The following is a 21,577-nucleotide window of genomic DNA, read 5'->3' on the forward strand; positions in this document are numbered from 1 at the left end:
GATATTTTGGTCAGAAGTATGTGATAAGAGTAAATTTTAACAATGATTCTGTATTGGTGATATTTCCCCCCAATAGAAAATTGATTAATTGTTGAGAATTTTTTTTTTTAGGCTTTAAGCATCATTACATAATAAAGTGAAGTGTGGGAAAGGAAATTCTTCCTTAATTGGGAGGGAATTGATTCTTCTGTGCTCTAGTAGGATTTTTCATTAGGCATCTGAGTAGATGTATATGCTTTGTATTCAGTAAATTTTGCTTTTAATGATTACTGAATGTTAGAATGTATACTCCTAGAGGAAAGACAGTCTTACTTTAACTTTTTATCCTTACCATTTTTCACCACATACAGTTAAGTATTTTATAAGAACTTGTTATTGATTAACTGATTTGGTGGAGAAGGTTTTCATCAACATGGTAGTTTGGGCTACTTTGCTGAGAGCCAGCTACGAGCAAGAGACATAAAATGAAAAGAGGAGCCCTAGAATCCCTTGGCCCCTATGTAGATAAGCTTCCAGTTTTCCAATGCAGTTCCCTTAGTTATGATTTATATTGGTTTTCCTCTCTTAATTTCTCACTTCATTTTACAGATGAATGCTTTTCCTGCTGGATTCAGTTCAATCCAACAAGCATTTATTTATTTGTTTGTTTATTTATTGGGATTTTTTCAAGGCAAACGGGGTTAAGTGGCTTACCCAGGCCACACAGCTAGGTAATTATTAAGTGTCCGAGGCCGGATTTGAACCCAGGTACTCCTGACTCCAGGGCCGGTGCTCTATCCACTGTGCCACCTAGCTGCCCTCAACAAGCATTTATTAAGCAACTTCTATGTGCTAAGATACCAGAAGTTCAAGAAATGGTCTCTTCCTTCAAGGAACTTAAATTCTCTGGAAGGGTCCAACATGTAGACATATAAATAAAGAAATGTCCTTAAGAGTAAGGTCAGGGGATTGTTGGGGGGAAGATCCCTAATAACTAGGAGGATCAGGGAAGATGTTCTACAGAAGTAGAATCCTGAGTTGAACTTTGAAGGAAGCTAGAGATTCTAAGAAGTGGTATGAGGAAAGAGTGCTTTGAAATCATTGTGTTTGTGTGTGTGTGTGTGTGTGTGTCTGTGTGTGTGTGTGTGTATAATATATAGGTAATAAATACATGCTTAAAAAGCAGTTGGATAGAATGCAATTCAGGAGGATGGTTACTAGTGGTTGGAGGGAGAGGGATTTGGAAAGGTCATGTAGAAGATGGAGTTTGGAGATCTTAAATGAAGAGAGGGTCTTTGAGGCAAAGAGTAAATTTCATGCATTGGGTGATAGACTGGTAAAAACACACATGGAAGGGGCGGCTAGGTGGCGTAGTGGATAGAGCACTGGCCCTGGAGTCAGGAGTACCTGGGTTCAAATCCGGTCTCGGACACTTAATAATTACCTAGCTGTGTGGCCTTGGGCAAGCCACTTAACCCTGTTTGCCTTACCAAAAAAAGAAAAAAGAAAAAAAACACACATGGAGACAGAAGATGAAGCATGGTTTATGAGAAACAGAAAAAAAAGACCACTTTGGCCTAATTGTTGAGTGTGGGAAATTGGTTAAAAGTATATAAAGCTAGAAAGATAGATTGGGGCCAAGTTGTAAACAGCTCTAAATGCTCAACAAAAGAGCTTATATTTTTCCTTGGAATCAAAAGGAAGCCACTGAAATTGATAGAGTAGGGAAGTATGGTCATATCTATGCTCAAGGAAAATTACTTTAGCAGCAATGTATAGGATGGACAGAAATGGGTAAAGACTTGAAGAAGGAAGATTAGTTACAAGGCTGATAGACTAATCTAGCTAAAAGGTGGAGGAAGTGCTGATCTAAGGTGTTCAACAGTATAAGTGGAGAGGATTTGGAGGAGAAAAATGTCATGGAGGTAGGAATGGCAAACTTCGGCAACTGATTTGTGTTTATAATGTGACAAAAAGTGAGAAGTTAAGGCTATTAATAGAATTATGAACCTGGGAACCTGAAGGATGGTTGTGCTTTCAATGGAAGTAGGGAAATTTTGAAGAAGGGAGTAGTTTGGGAAAAAATTTTGAGGTAAATTTTGGACATTTATTTGAAATGTCTTGTGGATATCCAGTCAGAGAAATGTTGAAAGGGCAATTGGTACTGGGGAAACTGAAGTTTAGGGGTTGAGTACATAGTTATAGGAGTCATCTGCATAGATGTGATAGGCTAGAATACGAAGACATTTTAAGGGAGACAGTGTAGAAGGGAAAGAGAAGAGAGTCTAAAGCAGAATCATGGGGAATACCCACAATTATGAGCATGAAATAGATGATAATTAATCAAAAAAGACTGCAGAGTGAAGAAAAACAAGAACTGTCCTAAAAATTCAGAGGAGAGAATAGAATGAAGCTGGGTGATGTTGTTGCCTTAAATAGAAGTGGTGAACTTGGAAAGGAGGATTGGTTTTGGGGAAAATCTAATAGGTTCCATTTTGTAAGTGTTGCATTTGAAATCCTATAGGATATCTAAGTTGAGATCTCCAGCAGATGGTTGATAATGTGGTGCTGAAGGTCAGGAGAGAGATAAAGGCTGAGCACAAAGATTAGAGTCATCTGCATAAGAGGTGATAATTGAATTCTCTGGAGTTGAAGCTATCTCCATTGGAGAGTATTTAGAGAGAGAAGAGAAGGACCAGTACTGACTATTGGAGACACATCAACATATAAAGCCACTGGAAAATAATGACTGGTTAGGAGTTAGTCTTATAATCTTGTATGTTCTTTTGTCATTAACTAATATAATTAATTTTTATTTTAGCTTTTTGAAGCAACATATTCTTCTAATTCAGTTGATTTTGTTCAGGATACGGATCAAGAGGTTAGTGTTCTATTTATTTATTTTGAATGTATTGAGTACAATTGCTAAATTGAATTGTTTTTGACTCAGTACTAAAAGTGATGTCAATTTAATTTTAAGATAAATGTGATACTGTTGTTATTATTCTATAATCATCATTCTATAATTTATAATCATTGAGAAGAATCAGCAATATATAATAAAAGGGACACTGAATATATAGTCAAAGGTCATGGGTTCAATTTCTGCCTCTGCCATTTACTACTTGTTTTGCCCTAAAACAAATCACTTAACCTCTCTGGGATTCGTTTTCCTCATCTGTTAAATGAAGAGGTTAGACTAAATGGCTTCTACTGACTCTTCTGGCTGTAAATATATGATCTGTGATTTATGAACATATTATTTTGAGGTGTGAATTCTTCAAAAGCCTTTATCTAGAAAAATATTTTAAAATATTCTTCCATTATCTTTTTTTTTTTTGCCTTTATTACAGAATGCCTGTGTCTTAAGCTTTTATTGTAATACAAATACCTAAAGATACTTTCATTTGTACTTGTACTTGGAAAAATGAATCAGGTCATTAGCTCCATATCTTAAAAGACAAGACAGTGGGGGTATTGTAACTTAAACTATGTACATTTCTGTCACAGAAAGAGGCAAAGCCTCATGCATATCTCTTTAAATTGACCTCAGTTTACTAATGGAGTTTTTTCTTAATGTAATAATTAGGTATATAGGATGTTTTTATTTTTATTTTTCTTCTAAAAAGTCTTCAAATTTCATTAATGAACCTTAGTTTTTTATGGTCCCTCTTCCAGAATGAGAAGGCTTTTTTTTTTCTGGTTCAAATTTATTGTACCTTTTAGCTGCTTTATTTAGTTTTCCATTAGGATTAATTTCTTCAAAGTGGTTCAAGTCTGAAGGTCCAGAGTGGTTCTTAAACTCTGAGGAAGGACATTAATCAACTACATTAAAATACTAGGATATTAAGGTTTTAAACTTTTTTCTTCCTATCCACAGATCTTATGTCTTGAATATTGATGGCTTTCATTTTCTAATTAATTTGGGACTTAATTTAAATGGGAATCTTTCTACAATTCATTAAAAAATCAACTTCACAAATAAAAGATTGAGGTGGCATGGCTAGACAGCAGTTAGTCTGCAAATGATCTGAGGATTTTAGTGGACTACAAGAATAATGTGAATCGGTACAGTGATTTGGTAGCCAAGAAAGTTAGTGTGATCTTGTGCTACTGTGAAATAGGCTTAGGTGCCAGGACAAATAAAGTGATAATAATTCTGTTGTCTACAGCCCTTGCCTGACCCCATTGGGAGTATTATTTTCTGTTCTAGGAACTGATCTAGAAAGGACATGGATAAGCTATAGAGTGTTCAGTGAGAGCAGTCAGGATAGTGGAGGTCTTCAAATTTATGCCATTTTAGGATTAGTTGAAAGAATGGGATGTCTAATTAGCCTGGGAAGAGAAGACTGGCTGGTAGGGTGGGTGGGTGGGGGGTAAAGTGTTAGAAGGGGAACAGATATGAGAACTGTCTTGAAATATTTGAAAAGCTGTCAGCTGGGAGAGGCATTAGCTGGGCTTTGCTTGGTCCCAGAACTAGGAACACTGGATGCATGTTGCAAAAGGTCATTTTGTACTTGATATAAGAAAGAAATATATATAAAGAGAGAAAATCATAATTATTAAAGCTCTTCTTAAGTGGAATGGGCTGTTTTTAATGTAGTGGGTTCCCTTTCACTTGAGATCTTTGCACAAAGGCTGGATGACTGCATATCTAGTATGTTCTAGAGGGAATCCCTTTTTTAAGTATAGGTTAGATTGGATGGCCTCTGAGGTCCCTTCCAACTGAAATTCTGTGATTCTGTGATAGATGCAGATAGTAGAAGAGCTTCATGCTGCTCGTGTGGGGAAAAGTTTGGATTTACCTGTGGTGCCAGCTTCTGGAGAGTTGACAAGTATGGAAATTGACTTGGCTGAAGATGATGTGCATCCTTTTGTTGGTATGTCTTCTATATTAATGTTGATGGTTTCATCTGGTCTCTTAGCATTTCAACACATGGACTCATTATTTTGACTATGTTAAGATCAGGAGGAAATACTGAGTCTAAAATGTTTTAAACAAATTCTACATTTAATAGTCTCTAGTGACAGAGTGTAATGTATTTCCAATATTCTGCCCTGTCATAATGTGTTATATTCTTCAAGTTATAAGGCAGTTAGGTATGGTTTTTGCTTTGATTTTTATCATAAGATATGTATCTTTAATTGTACTTTTTACTTAATTTGAGTAAGGAATAGTTATCAAAGTTTTGATCTTCAGTTTTCCTTCTCACCTGTAATTGTATACTAATGATTTTTTTTCTCTGTGAAGGCACTGACTGGATGTAATGTAAATTGTAATGTGTGGAGGAAGTATCATCTTGGATTTATGTTATACAGTCAGATCTTGTTTATCCTTGGTAATGGGAAGGAATAGTGGTATAGACAATTCCCAAATCATTTATTCACTTTGGAATGTATATATTAAATGATTTATCTTAATAATTATGTTTAGTTATAAACAGATTTTAATATTAGCTTATTATATTGTTAGAATAAGCTGGCTTAAAAGCACGATTAGTGGCAAGAGGAGGAAGCTCATTTAATTCACCAAACATTTTATAAGTATCTACTGTAGGATAAAACATGGATAGTTATGGGGAGAGATAAAATTTTAAATAAGGAAAAGTTTGTTTCTCTCATGAACTTTGCAGTATAGAAGCCAAGTAAGATACATAAGTTAACTCTAATATACAAATAATATGTGATAAGTTCACTATAGAGTTACAGTACTGTTGAAATCAGAGGTTTAGGGCTGGTAGTAGTAGTAGTAGGACATATTGGGGAAAGTTTCAGAGGAGATGGAATTTGAATTTGGTTTTAAAGGATGGCCATTAATTCAGTTGGTGAATGGAGGAATAGGAACATTCCAGGAGAAGGGGATAGCATGAACAAAGATAAGAAAATTAGAAAGTGTTGGGTATGTTTAGGAGGCTGACTTTGTAGTGAGAGACACTATAGTTTGACTGGAATGAGGAGTTCATTCAGGGTTATAATATGAGATGAGGCTGGAAAGGTAAGTTCGTGCCAAATGTGTTGAGGTCCTTGAGTATAGACATAGAATCTGAATTTTATGCAGTGGGGAATAGGGAGCTAGTAACGATTGTTAGCTAAGGAATGATTTGCTCAGATATTTGCATAGGGGAATGATATAAATGGTGCATCAGAATTTGGAGGTAGGAAGGCTTATTTGGAGGCTATTTCAGTAGTCCCTACAAGTGGTAATGAAGGGCTATATTAGGACCTTTGCTGTGGGAATTGTGAGGCAGCACTAGTAAGAGATGTGGAAATTTAAGTGATAGTACAGGACTAGATATGAAATTGAGGCAGGAAAAAGAATGGAAAACAACCAAGGTTTTAGAAATGAGAGACTGAGTGAATACAGACAGTAAAATTGTAAGGAGTAGCAGGATTTGGGTGAAAGATGATAAGCTTGGTTTTAGACTGTTGAGTTTTGAGTTGTTCAAGTTGAAGATGTCCTGTTGGCAGCTGTAAATCTCAGATAAAGGATCTGGGTTTTTTGATTTATATTTGGGAACTTTCTTTTAGAAATAGTAGGTGCTGGGGTGGCTAGGTGGCACAGTGGATAAAACACCGGCCCTGGAGTCAGGAGTATCTGGGTTCAAATCCGGTGTGAGACACTTAATAATTACCTAGCTGTGTGACCTTGGGCAAGCCACTTAACCCCGTTTGCCTTGCAAAATCCTAAAAAAAAAAAATAGAAATAGTAGGTGATGTCAAGGAAGTGAATGAGATTGCCAAGGGGGAAAGAAAATTAAGGTAATAAGAGGGCTAAAGACAAGACCCTAGGGAATATTTATTAAAGGGACTAAAAGAAAATGAGGAACCTGTGAGAGAAACTGAAAAAGAATGTTTATAAAAATAGGAGAACCAAGAACTAATCTAATGCTAATGAAGGGTTAGATACATAATAAAGAAGGGGTGATCAGAGGATGATGCAGGGGGAATATGGTGGAGGAAATAGTCACTGGATTTAACCTGTAGGATGTCACTGATATCTTTTGAGAAAATAGTCAGTAGAGTGTGAGATACACATTAATTAAGTTCTTCAGCATTTATGAAGTGCCTCCTATTTGCAAGACAGTGTTCTAGGATTATAGAGAGTAAAATGAAAATCAGTCCCTGACCTTGAGGAGTTAAAATTTATTGGGTCACTGAACTCTTGTAAAAGGGCTAAAGAGAAGGGATGGTGAAGTTGTGAAGGCATTGTCTTTAGATTTTCCCCCCTACCCCCAGAAGTTTGGCAGTGAGGGGATGTAGAAGGAGATGAATGATAACTGGATAATATAGAAAGAGCAAGAGAAGGCCTTTTTTTTTTTGGTAATAGTGAAGAATTGAGAAAGTTTCTTAAGTATATGGGAAAGAGCCAGTGGTGAAGAAGAGCTTGATATGCATGAGAGAAGGGAGAATGATTAATTTAGCAAATCTTGAATTAGTCATGAGGGAATAGAATCAAAGGTACAGGTGAGGAGTAGGGATATTTTTCACTTTTGAATTTGAAATTGTGGGTATTAATAAATGGTGAGTAATCAATGCCTTGTTTAGATAGAAGACATTTCTTGAAGATTATATTATAATGATTAAGTTTAACAAATAAAATTTTATACGTTAAATAAAACGTTATCAAGAATAATTTAATCCTAAAATATTGGTGTGCCTTTTTCTTCCATTCAGAGAATACTGCTTCAGATTCAAAGCTTTTAATTGTTATTGACACAAATATTCTGATGAATCATCTCAAGTTCCTTGGAATTTTGAAGAAGATGGATGTTCCAGGTATTCATTCATATTCTTACTAGAGAATAGCTAACATATTACTGAACATCACAGACTCAATTCATATTTGTATGATGCTTCAGGATTTACAAAGCATTTTATTCTAAAACTCCTTTAAGATAAGGTATACAAATATTATTCTCTTTTTACAGGACAAATTTGTAAAATTTGTAGCTCTGTAAAAAAATAAAACAAAATATACAGATATCACTTAACATTGATTTTCCCTGCAGTTATCCAACTAGGAAATTGTCAGAACTGAGACTCAAACTGAGGTCATCTGAAAACCTTATTCCCAAGTCTTTCTGTTACTTCACTACCCTTCAATTATAGGAACTTGTGGCTTTTCCAAAGAAGGACAGAGTGTTTTCTAATGCTTGCCAAAGTAATTTTGGCTAGTAAATCCTAAACTTGTTATTCAAAATAAAATGGGATCGGGGTGGCTAGGTGGCACAGTGGCTAGAGCACCAGCCCTGGAATCAGGAGTACCTGAGTTCAAATCTGGCCTCAGACACTTAATAATTACCTAGTTGTGTGGCCTTGGGCATGGCACTTAACCCCATTTGCCTTGCAAAAAAAAAGAAGAAAAAGAAAATGAGGTCTTTAGACGTTGACTTAGCAATATAAAATTTCACTCTTTCCTTTTTTTGTAAAAAAAATCTATTTTTAACATTAATTTTTAAAATTTTTGAATTCCAAATTCTCTTCCTCTCTCAGCCCCACTCACACCGAGACGGCAAGAAATATATCAGTTTTATAAGTCATGCAAAACATTTTTTATTGGCCATATTATCCCAAAATCAACTAAACAAATTGAAACATGTTTGCTTAGAAGCGTCCCTAGATCTGCACTCTTGAGTTTTTATCACTTAGCTCTCTAGAAATGGATAGCATTTTTCCTCAGCGAGTCTTTTGGCAGTCTTGCGCCACTGTATTGATCACAGTTGCTAAGTCTTAGTTGATAATTGTTACAGTTACTGTTGTTACTGTGTGCATTGGTCTTCTGGGTCTATTTGCTTTTACTATGCATTGGTTCATATAAAACTTTTCAGGTTTCTCAAAACCATCTTGCTTTTTATTTCTTAAGAGTACTGTAGTATTTCATACCAGTTTCTTTCAAAAAAGCTTCCTGATATAAATTTTTTTGTATGTATGTTTTTTTCCTTTGCTCTGTTTGGGATAAAGACTTAGTCGTAGTATGTTGGATCATAGTGCATATACAATTTTTATAGCCCTTTGGGTATAGTTCACTCTCTTTCCTGAACACCTCTTAAACCTATTTAACACTTATATGCTGTGTGGATAGTTAACCTCAACTAAATTATAAGCTCTTTGATGGTAGAATATGTTATATTTCTTTGTAAGACTAATGTGCTTAGTACCAATGTCAGCTTATATATATCTTATTTTGATAAGAGACTTGAATTTTCCAGGCTTCGATAGACTTGTATTGATTATTCCTTGGGTGGTTGTGCAAGAACTAGATCGTATGAAAGCAGGGAAATTACTACAACATGCCCAGTACAAAGCTATACCTGCAGTTCATTTTATCAATGACTGTCTCAGATGTCAAGATGGAAAGCTATGGGGTCAATCTATTCAACTTGCTTCTCAAAAACTTTGTAAGTACCTGTCACATGGATAATTGAATGGGGTGTGGGTACTGAATTCAGTCTAAAAATGTCCTTGTAATAAAGGGGAATGGTTCAGAAATTTAATTTTCCTCATTTGATGATTACATAAATCATGCAAAACATTTTATATTAGCCATGCCCCCCCCAAAAAAAAAACAGAAACAAACTTAAATAAAGTATGCTTAGATCTGCACTCTTGAGTTTCAACAGTTTGCTATCTGGTGGTGGATAGCATTTTTCCTCATGAGTCTTTTGGCATTGTCTTACATCATTGTATTGATCATAGTAATGATAAAATGATAAAGATTCTCAACATCAAAATTCAACAAAATACATTTTTGATTTTAATTTTTTATTTCTCAGACTGATATTGCTACAAAACATGAAATAGAGATCTAGTAACAATTTTTTGTCTTTTGTGTAGATATCATTTTACATTCCTTTTTAAAATGCTATATAACATGACAAAGATACTCCACATTTTACCTTCTTTCTTTTAGGTGTTTCCCTCAGATTGTGGGCTTGTTGATAATAGGAATCATCTCATTTTTGTGCTCCCAGTGCTTAATACAGTGCTAAGCACATAGCAGGTTCTTAACAAATACTTTTCCACTCATTTATAACAGATTTTGACTGTATGTAGTTATTGATAGATATATATCTGAGTCATTTTAATAATGAAGTATTAAATAGTGTAAATTTTGAAACTTCTTTGTCCTTTAATTTGTCTAACTTAGAATTTTAAGCTAGTTGTAAAGGAAACATGAAATAACCATAAATACTTATATTCCTACCAAATTAAAATACACATTTTCCAGGTGTTTTGTATAGTTCTCCAAAAGGATCTTTTTTTCATGGCTCAATATCTTTAATTCATGAATTTAAAAAAATTCTTCAAGATGTGATAGTTTGAGTCTACTGCAGTACAATTTTATTTTATTTCCTCATTTGAACATAGAAAAAAGTTTCATTGAAGATTTTTTTTTTAAGGGATAAGAAGAAGTGTTGTTGCTGTTCATTTTAGGGAAAACTTATAGAATTCTTTAAAGAGAGCCACAAAGTACAAGTACTGCCAATAAGCAGAATTTTAATGGTCAGGTAACTGTAGAATGAATCTAAAATGACTTTGAATTAAAAATGTTTTAAAAAAGTCATATAGTCCACATTTAAGGATCATAAATAAAAATATCTCATAAATCCCTGAGAAATATAATTAATTATTTACTTAACAGTATATTTTTTCTTAATATTTTGGAAACATAGTAACAGTGAATATTGATATAGTGCCTTTAAGATTTACAAGACTTTTATTCAGAATCTTTGAAATAGCTGTTACATATTTATCATCTCCATTTTACAGATGACAAAACTGTGGCATAGAAAGGTTAAATGATTTGCCTCTAGGTAGTAAGAGCTGGCCAGCTAACTCAAATCTACTAACTTCAAGATGAGTCCATTACACTTCCCTGTCTGTATTTCATTTAAGTTATTATAAACTTTAGTTTCTGAACAAGCCTCTCACATGGTCTCTGTCATGCAAAACAAAAAAAGTATGATTATTGTCATCGATTGATACAGACAAGATTTTTCTGAAACTTTAAAAACAGATATGTTTTGTTTTGTCTTTACTTAGGTTGTCCTCTGTTCCTTCATTTATTTCATCAGATTTGAATCCATTACCTGTTAGTTAAGTGCTCTTGGCTTTTATATCTAAATTTTTGATTTGTAGATTTAGGAATCCTAATAAAGACTTAAAAATTTTTTCTTTATTCCAATTTGGAGATGCCTTTTTTGAAATCGTTTACTTCTGAGTGCTGTTTTTTGTTATAAAATTTTATTTTCTTCCATTGAAGTAATGTTCTGGTAACTCATAACAGTGTGTAGTTAATCCTGGGTTCTCAAAGTCCATGCCAGGAGGGTATAAGCTTTAGCAGGAAGTTTCCCTGGAAAAAGATTTTGTAACTGTCATTCAAGGACCAATTGCAGATTTTCTTTAGTAGAGGGTTGAGTATTGATTAAAGAAATTTTGTAGGCAACAGCAACCTTTTCTTTTGGGCAAGGCATTGGAGTTGTGACTTGCTCAAGGTCATACTATCACTCCATGGCCAGTAGTCCATCCACTGTACCACCTAGCTGCCCTGCCAGAGCAACTCTTGAAAACATGTTAGAGGGATTGTAATCTTGATGGATGGAGGAAATATTGATGCTGATGAAATAATAGATTTTTTTTTTGATGTATAAGTATTTGGTAGCCATAATAATTTGCTAAAGTTTCTTAATTTGTATTAGGTATTTTTCATGATTTTCTGTGCCTCATAGTTTTTGTATGTTCATCTGAATTAATGTTATGTCCTGAAGATTGCATTAGTGATCACATCTTAATTCATGTTGAAATTGGCACGGATTGCCTTTTGTTGACAGTGATAGTGATCAGTTATCCTCTCTAACATCTTCTCTAACTTGGGCTCCACACAGTCACAAAGGTGCATGGATAGATTTTTGAAGTGTGTGAACTTGGATGGGGAAAAAAGTTTTATCTTTATTTTCACTCATCTCTTAATGAAATTTAACATTTCCTTCAGTGTTTAAAAAGATTGTTCTAAGTAATACTTAGGCTTCAACAGACTGCCAGAGGAATTTACTGAGCAATAAGAGGTTAAGACCTTGAGCTCTAAAAATAGTTTTAGCTTCCTTTTTAAATTTAGAATAAGATAATTTTTTTGTTTTTCTTGCTGACAGGCTGAACTACTTATTAGAAAAACCTCATCTGAGGAATTGATATATTTAAAGTAAAATTATTGGGACAGAGGCAATAACAGGTGTTGGAGTTGTTAGGGCCACAAAAGCCATTAGGCTTTTTCATCAGTCACCTCTACCTGAGTTGTTACTCCAGCCTCTTATTTAAGACATCTACTGGTGAGATCCATTCTTCCCTGAGGCAGCCTATTCTATTTGGGCACCTTTAATTGTGGAAAAGTTTTTTATTCTCTTGAATTGAAATCAACCCCTTTCCAACATCTATCTGTTGCCTAGTCTCCCCTATTAATCCCTTTTTGCAAATAAGGAATCTGAATATTTTTATTGATTTGCTTAAGGTCAGGTAGCTAATAAATGTAGTATTTGGGGTTCAGATCTAAGTCTTCTGAATTCAAGTCCCATGTTATTTTCACCAAATTACATTTGAAGCCAGTCATGCACAGACTTAGTTTATGAGGATTTTTCTCATTGTTTATGTGTCAATGAAGCTTTGTGAATACTGACACTTTATTTCTATGTTGGGTAACAATTATGGAAACTGTTTAATGTGCATAGTATAGTGGGAAAGTACAAATTGGAAATCAGGAACATAAATTTTTCTTTAGCTCTCTTTATTAGCCATGGAACAGAGAACAGATCACTTTACCTCATTGTAAGTCATTTTCCTCATGTGTAAAATGGAATTGATTGAGATACTTTCTTAAGATCTCTTCTAGATCTGACATTGTGCATTTTATTTTCTATGTTGATCCAATCACAGATTATTATATCTTGAGGTACATGTTAAGTAGACTACAGAAATCCTAGTGCATTTTATTTCCTTCCTTGATTTTTTTCATTTAAAGACTCTTCATCTGTACTGTTAGGATTTTTAGTATGTTAATTGGTTTTTACTTTGCAGATGGAATGAGTGATGAGAACAATGATGACCGTATCCTGAAATGCTGTCTTCAGTATCAGAATTTATTTCCATCTGCTGTTGTCATATTATGCACGTGAGTTTGCTGAACAATTCATCTTTTTCAGTATAAGACTGCAGTAATTGAATGAAGTGAAAGAATGAGGTGGGGGAGATAATTTCTTCATTTCCAGACCTTAAACACTTATCCAGTTTACCTCTAACAATTTTTGGAAGACAGTCTAATTTTCACTAGGTCTGTTTTTTTGTTTCTGAAGTCATGCTCAGCAGCTTCATCTTCTAGTGGGCACATTCTGAATATTTCTAAATATTACAAACTTTAAAGCACCATTTAAGTCTAAGTTATTATTAGCCAGTAGTCTTGAGTAATGAACTTTGAAGAATTATAGTGAAATTAATTAATATTCATAAAATTTAGAAAATAGGGAAAATGCCAGTGTTATGATTGGGTAAAATATAAGCAGTTTTTAATTTATGTACTTCAGAACAGCCTCTCTTTTCTTTCCCATTTTGTAATTCTCTTCCCAATTTATACTCTTGGGCCTGATTTAGCTTTTTATCTGCTAAGTAAGGAAACCCAAAGACCTCAATAGAACCTAGACTTATAGGCATTAATATAAGAAGAGTTGCATGGGTATAAGGATTAGGGTGGTTTAAGAGAAGGCTGGACTCAATTATCCTTCTGTTTTCACCACATAGGAGGGAATTTTAACCAGGGTCTGATTTCATTGTTTCTAGTAATCAAATCTTTTAGGGACACCCACTTTGTAAGAAGTAGTTGCTATTAAATTAATGTACTGTATTTTTATTCTGGATGTGGCCCTCAAATAATTATTGTATTTTAATGTGGTCCTAAGATGACCTTAAGTTTGGATGGTCCTTAGTCAAAGTATGTCCATTTCTTTTTCAAAGTAATTTGAGATTTTAGTTTTACTTCTGCCATCTTTTTGCCAGTAGCTACAATTTCTAGAGTTGTTCTTAAGTGAAGATTTTCATTGATATCTGGTACTTCACTTTTTTTTAAAGGAATTTCATAGTTCCTTAATGCTTATTTTTCTCTAAACTTAAGAGAAAAGTTAATTTTTTAAATGATTGACCTTTAAGGTTATATTTTTATATAGCTTGGTCAGAGGGTAACTCTTAAAAAAAACTTTAAAATGTCTTCATTTGTTCCAGTGTATTTTACCTGTTTGTGTTTCTGGGTCACACTCACTTTGCTTTTATTGTCAGTCTGATCAACACTAGTTTTAAGTAAATTTAGATTTATGTTAGGAATTTCATCACATTGATTGGGATACTACTCTGCTTATGAGTATCCTCAAAACTTACCAGCCCCTTGTCTTCTTTTGTGTTGCTCCCCCTTCCAGCCTCATGCGTATTGGGTTGATCTTTGAGAAGTAACAATTATTATTAAGTACATTTGAGCTTTGAAGAAAAGAAAACAATAGATGTTGACCAAGAAAAATACACGACTAATCCCTGGGACTTTGATAGAATGAAGAAAAATGGAAATGATTGCAATCAGCTCAGAACCAAGAAAAGTCCCTATATTTTCACATTTATGAATTATTTTGGGGGTCTTAACCCTCTTTAAAACATTTTAAAGAGAAACTGTGTTCAGTTACACTTGAATTACATTCAAATGTTACAAATTTAAATTGTGGACTATTCTTATAATAAGTAAATTCTATTAATTATTTTGTTCTTGGGGCAATAATTCTCTTGTTGAATATATTGTAATGGTGTTTTAGTTGGTTTAATTTGCTACTTTTTCACGAATGAATCTTGGGTAAATAAACAAGCAGAAAACAAGTTAGTTGAAGCTCTCTTAAGTAATAACTTTAATTTAGCATTTATATAAAATTTTAAAGTTCATAAAGTTGTTTAAACAATTGTATGGGTCTGATAGTTCATATTTTGTTATTTCCATGAAGGTGAAGAAAATGAGATTCAAAAAGTTTAGTGACCTGCTTTGAGATAATACATGCCCTAGGCTTCAGAGCTATGCTGGTATTCAAACCATTAGCCTCTAAGTCTAGAACTTTTTACTATATGTAAATTTTTTCTTTAATTAAATGAAATTACCTGTGAAGATCTTATTTTATTTCTTAATTGTCTTAGTCTTATCAACACACATTTATTGAATGCTTAAATAACTGTCATGGACATTTCTTTGTGCACGTTGAAGAAGAAAGCTTAGAAAGTATAGTTTTGGGAGGTTGAGGAGTGGCTTAAATTGGGGATCTTAGAGTTTCATTCCCAAATCAAACATTTAAATATTAGGAGATTGCAAATCTCAAGAAATAGTCTTTGAAATTGAACAGCTCCTTGAGATTTTCATATACTGTGGGCTTTTTAAGTGCAAAGTATTAGTAATTTGCTGATCTTAGAGGAAACTAGTGTTTTTATTTTGAAAATGAAGGAAATTAATAATTGATTTCTACCACATATTCATGATTAATTTTAAGCCTAGTCAGATTTTGTCATTTTGGCACATTGCCAATGGTGCACATTGAAATCTGAAGTAGGTAGTCAATATCAGTCATTAAGCCACTTAAAATTCAAAACTCTCAGATGTTCATAGCTACCATTTTAAAGTAAAATTTCAAGGGGGAATAAGAATGTGGGGAAAATACAGTAATATTCAATGCAAAAAATTTTAATATAGTTTACTTAGTTAAAAAAACTTTTACTTCCTTAATTTGAAATTGTTCTGTTTTTAACTAAATCTTTTTGAAAAGATGGTATTTGTTTTTTAGAATGCTAGATGGAGGCAGTTTGGTATAGTTTGAAGCCCTGATTCTGTGAGATAAGGGAAAAATCTGTTTTTTCTAATCTTAGTTTAGCCATTTAATTTATAAGTGACTTATTTTTAAGTAGTGTGGTTTTTTAAAAACTTTCTTTAAAAGTTCTTATTATGTTTTATGTACTTGTTGATATTTCTGAGATAATGGATATATCAACAATTCTGATGAGGATGTTAGAAATACCTGAGGTATATTCTCTCTTTGCAGAATGATTTATTTACCTTATACAGTCCTCATGGTGCCCTTTTTTATTTTCTGTTTTTCGAATTTTTTCTTTTCTGTTTTTACTTTTTATATTTCCATACATAATTTACCTTTGTGGTCTTATATGTTTTCATCTTTCTATTATTCCTGTTAGGTTTTTAAAATATTTCTTTGACTTGCTTTCTTGTAACTTTATTGAAAAATATATTAGTAATTTAAATGTTGAAGATATACGAAGTCAATGAAACTTTATCATTTCCCTTTTTGTATTCATAATTTTATGTTTAGCAGCCATTGTTTAAGCATCATCATTTGATTTTTAGGAATCACTGATCCCATCCAAGAATAGTTGGTTTCTGAATTCTATTTTGTCATGTTATTTTGTGCTGTGTTATATGTTCTCCTTGAGGTACTTTGTTTTACTATAACAAGGAAAAATATTTTTTCCCCACAGGGATGATAGAAATTTACGCAATAAAAGCATAATAAGTGGTATAAAGTCACTCAGTAAAGTGGAATTAAGTGCAGAATTACTGACTCTCAGTCCCAAATCAGTAACTGTGGGCAATCAGCCACACATTTCTAATCAGCACATCAAAGCAGGTTAGTGTTTTTGTATTTATATTTCAATTACAATCTATATATAATAATCATTAATAGTCTTCAGCATTTGTTATTGATATTCCTTGTCTAACTGAATATAAAAGAGGTTCATATAGCATCCTCTTGTTTTTAGTATGAGATACTCCTGAAGGTTGAGATCTGTTGAATTATACTGTATAATTCAAAAAATAAGCCTAAATTGGGTGATTGTTTTTGAAAGCATCTTAGCTACCTGAGCAAGTTCATTTGAGATAAAAGATTACTTTCCATAACCCTCTGAGACAAGATATGATCGAACATATAGTTTAGTAGTTTAAATTCAGTGGAGCTTCTTAATTCTACTTCTTTGAGTTTTGATGATCTGCTCTGAATATTGTAGCTACCCAAGTTGGAGATTTTTGCAGGAATTCTATAATAGTACTACTTTTCTTCCTGAATAAATATAGAAACAGGAGAGGTGTTACTTTATCTGGTATTCATGAAGTGGTATAGTAAGTGGAGTACTGGGCTTGAAGTCAGGAAGATCTTAGAGTCAGTCCTTCTTGAAACACCTTCCATCTGTGTGACCCTGGTTATGTCACTTGACCTCTCTTAGTCTAAATTTTTCCAGCTATAAAATGGAAATACTAATAATTTGTACCTCATAGGATTGTTTTGAGGTAACTTATTAGAGTGCATTGTAAAGCTTCAAGCATTATATTTATCTCTTTTATGCTAGCTATTACAGTTTACTAGTAGTAAATTACTACTAGTACTACTAGTAGTAAGAACAATGATTTTACTATTTTTCTTTAATAAAATAATTTTTCTACCCCTATTGAAACATATGTGGAATTCAGACATGAGTAATAAGATTATGTTCATTACTGCCCATCCCCCCAACTTTACTGCGATGAACACATATTAAATGTTATTTAGTTGTGGGTATGTATTCTACTTTTTTTGCCCTTGAACTTGAAAATTTTCAGTTCAGTAAAGTTGGCAGTACAAATGTTCTTAATTTATTATGTCTGTAGGATTATTATAAGTAAACTTCAAATGTTTTGAGTTTGAGAAATTATATTTAAGATTTTAAAAATATCAATTAAATAGTATTAAGATGAAGAAAATTATTTTATATGAATAAAAGAGGGGAATGTAGTGGAAATAGAATGACTAGTTGAGTAAGAGATTTGTGGATTTTTTTAACCGTGTCATTCCTGTGCATAATATCAGAAAGAAATTTTTCATGGCTGAAGTTTCATTAAATAAACTTCTTAGAAGAAGTTTCATATCAGTCAAAAGCATATGTATTAATTCTGATATTTTACAAAAATGTTAGATGGCTTTTACCAACTTTGGAATAGCAGTTGATAGTAATCTAGATACTGCACAGATCTTAGGTGATCAGGAGTTAGAGTAACTCCTTTCAATTATATTTTTGAGTAAAAAAAATTTTAAAAGTGAATCCTGTTATAACATTAACATTTTAACTGTTCTTGTTATTTCTAGATCATATATTTAAGAGAATTTCTGATGTTCTCTGGGTGCTAGTTATAATAGATTATTATTTTAAATAATTTTAAAAATGTTATCTTGTCTGTTATTAACCATAAAGTATATATTCTTTTTAATGTCCATTTACTTTATTTTTTCAGATACAAAGCTCCAGGAGAAAAGTTGCAAGGAAAATACTGTATCATCTGGAGTGGCCATTCAACTTGAAAATCTTATTTCTGAGCTTGAAAAATGTCTTGGAACAGCTTTATCTTCTATATTAGAAACCGAAATGAAAATTGCTTTTGGAGATCTCTGGCTGGAGGTGATTATTTCAATAATAATTGAATGATACTTTCGGAACAGAGTTTAAGAATGAATATTATGACTAAGAAAAAAATTACTTAAGTAAAATGATATTGATTTTAGTGTCATTAAAGATCTATATCATGTAATGTATTTATATTAATTTGTTTATTTTTCTAATTATATATATAAAGGCAATTTTCAGTATTCATTTTTGTAAAATTTTATCCCCTCCCGTCCTTCCCTTCTGCCCTAAATTAGCAAGTAATCTGATAGATAGGTTATACATGGACAGTCATGTTGCTCATATTTCCATATTAGTCATGCTGTGAAAAAAGTATCAGAACAAAAGGGGAAAACCACAAGAAAGAAAATATGTTTAAAGTGAAGATGCTATTCTCTGATCTGCCATCAGACTAATAGTTCTTTCTCTTTATGTGGATGACATTTTCCATCACAATTTTTTCAGAATTGTCTTTGATCATTGTATTGCTGAGAACTAAGTCTTATCATAGTTGGTCATCATATAATATTGCTGTTATTATGTAAAATTTTATAGTTCTTTTTTCTTCACTGAGCTTTAGTTCATGTAAGTATTTTCAGATTTTTCTGAAATCTGCCTGATGATCCTTTCTTGTGGAAGAATAATATTCTATTATAATCATTCATATATTATTTTTCTAGGAATTTTGAAGTTGCCTTTTCTGAACATGAAAAATACTCTTTTTGTAAAGGGCAGAGTTATCTTTTTTTTGACAGAAGAGACCATAATTTCTGAGTAACTTGCTTTCAAAAAAATTAAAAATTAATCTTTTGGGGCGGCTAGGTGGCGCAGTGGATAGAGCACTGGCCCTGGAGTCAGGAGTACCAGAGTTCAAATCCGGCCTCAGACACTTCATAATTACCTATCTGTGTGGCCTTGGGCAAGCCACTTAACCCCACTGCCTTGCAAAAAAAAACTTAAAAAAAAGTAATCTTTTCCAAAAAAATTTTAGTGTTCCCCAGTTAAATATAAAAGCAATTTTTAACATTTTTTTAATGTTTTGTTTGACATTCTGTCTCTTTTTTTAAAGATTTTATTTATTTTTGAGTTTTACAATTTTTCCCTTAATCTATCTCTTCTTCAAACAATAAATAATCCATATATGTTTGTGTATGTATATGTATATGTGTGTGTATACACACACACACATACACACATATACATGCAATCATGTAAAACATTTTTATTTTGGTCATTTTATGTAAGAAAACTCAAACAAAAAAAAGAAAGTGAAAACTAGTGTTCTTCAATCTGTATTCAGATTACATCAGTTCCTTCTCTTGAGATGGATACCATTTTTTCATCATGAGTTCTTTGGAATTGTCTTGAATCACTGTTTTATGAGAATAGCTAAGTCAGTCATAATTATTCATTGTATAATATTCTTCTGGTTCTCCTCACTTTACTTTGTATCAGTTCAGTTAAATCTTTCCAGATTTTTCTGAAATCAACATACTACTTGTCACTTCTTTAATATTTCATTACATTTTTATACCACAACTATGGGCATCCACTCAATTTCCATCTCTTAACCAACACAACAAGAGCTACTATAAATAGTTTCAGACAAATATATTCTTCCCTCTCACCCCACCCCTTTGATCTCTTTGGGACAGACCTAATAGTATTATTGCTGGATAAAAGAGTTTATGCAGTGTTATAGCTCTTAAGGCATAGTTCAAAAACAGAATCTTAAAAGGACTTTGGTGAGAGCATGAGAAACATGGATATTTTTGTATTAAAATTTGAAAATATTTTCTCAAAACTTATTACTTTGTTTTATTTTTGACCAAGATATAGAATATTTAAAATGTAGCTAGCATTTGTAGATCTACTATACAACTCCATACATAAGCTGTTCCCAAATGTTGACCATACTCTAAAATGCAATCTCTTTCAAAAGAAGAAAATATTCAAGTTTGCACTGAAAAAGTAATATTAATTAATAGCTTATTCTCAAATTTTCTACATGCCAAAATATAGAAAAAAGTTTGACCCATAATCATAGTTTTATTTTGTGATATCCTGTCAGAGGCCCAATAAACATTATTCAGTATATAATTAAAGTCTTGTTTGAAGAATATTTTGGATTTACCATAGGTCCAAGTTTCCCTGCATCTATAATCTCATGAGAATAGGTATCTGTGCTGCTACTGGAGATCACAAACTGTGTACTGCCCTGTTTATGCATTTTTTTTCAATCTACATTTTCCTATTGATCAACTAGAATGGAACTACTCAATATTCTGGAGACATTCCTCTAGGTGACCTTTTTATGTATTATATGCACCACTTGATCTGTTCATTACTTCTCCTTGTTCTACATGACTGACTCCCTTTCCTCATCATGCTTATACTGAATTATTCCTTATGTTATTTCAGTGTACTTATGCCCACCATACGTTATTTCCATTAGCCTTTAACTATCCTTTTTGATTATTTATAAATTGTTGTGTTTTAGGATTCACAACTAACTTTATCTTTAGGAGGACCAAGGCATTTGGACCTTCCACAAAGTTATGTCATAATAGTGATGAATCTCTTTGAGAACCATATATCTCCCTTTCATATGCCTTAATCAGAAGCTGTTGAAGATAAGTAACTATGATGGGATTTATCTTTGAAATGATCTTGTGAACATGTCTGTCCTGATCTTTTTCTTTCTCCACATTCCATCCCACGGTCACCTCGTGTATTCATTATCATACCTCTGTAGATGACTCCCAGATTTGTACATCTTCTCTGATCTTCCTCATGGACCCCAGTGATTATTCTTTTCAATCTTGTTGTCCAGTAGATACTCAGGTTAACTTAGAACATAACTTACTGTATTTTCTTCCAAAACTCTCTCCTCCAAATTTCATTATTTGCATTGAGACTCCCACTGTCCTTCTAAAGTTGATAACCTTGACCTTTCCCTTTTTCTTCTGATAGTTAATGAGTTTCCAATTCTTTTAGATTCTTGTTTCATAGTATCTGTCATATCTGTCCCCTTCTCTCTACTCACATCGCTGGTAACTTAGTTAAAAATCCTCATCATCCTTTGTTTGGATTGTTATAATAATTTTTTATT

At 32.9% G+C, this 21,577-nt stretch overlaps 1 protein-coding gene across 7 annotated transcripts in view; it reads left to right on the plus strand.

Annotated features, from left to right (window-relative positions):
• Nucleotides 1-21,577, plus strand: part of SWT1 (SWT1 RNA endoribonuclease homolog) — a 137,567-nt gene that overhangs the window by 19,537 nt on the left and 96,453 nt on the right. For all 7 annotated transcript variants that reach the window (XM_074222225.1, XM_074222224.1, XM_074222228.1 and 4 more), the window contains exons 6-12: nucleotides 2,801-2,860; nucleotides 4,730-4,859; nucleotides 7,654-7,755; nucleotides 9,189-9,377; nucleotides 13,048-13,141; nucleotides 16,531-16,679; nucleotides 18,317-18,480. In XM_074222225.1, the coding sequence (XP_074078326.1) occupies nucleotides 2,801-2,860; nucleotides 4,730-4,859; nucleotides 7,654-7,755; nucleotides 9,189-9,377; nucleotides 13,048-13,141; nucleotides 16,531-16,679; nucleotides 18,317-18,480 (888 nt within the window). The remainder of the gene's footprint in view (nucleotides 1-2,800; nucleotides 2,861-4,729; nucleotides 4,860-7,653; nucleotides 7,756-9,188; nucleotides 9,378-13,047; nucleotides 13,142-16,530; nucleotides 16,680-18,316; nucleotides 18,481-21,577) is intronic.

The sequence above is a fragment of the Macrotis lagotis genome, chromosome 2 (genome assembly GCF_037893015.1).
Source record: "Macrotis lagotis isolate mMagLag1 chromosome 2, bilby.v1.9.chrom.fasta, whole genome shotgun sequence".
NCBI lineage: Eukaryota > Metazoa > Chordata > Mammalia > Peramelemorphia > Peramelidae > Macrotis > Macrotis lagotis.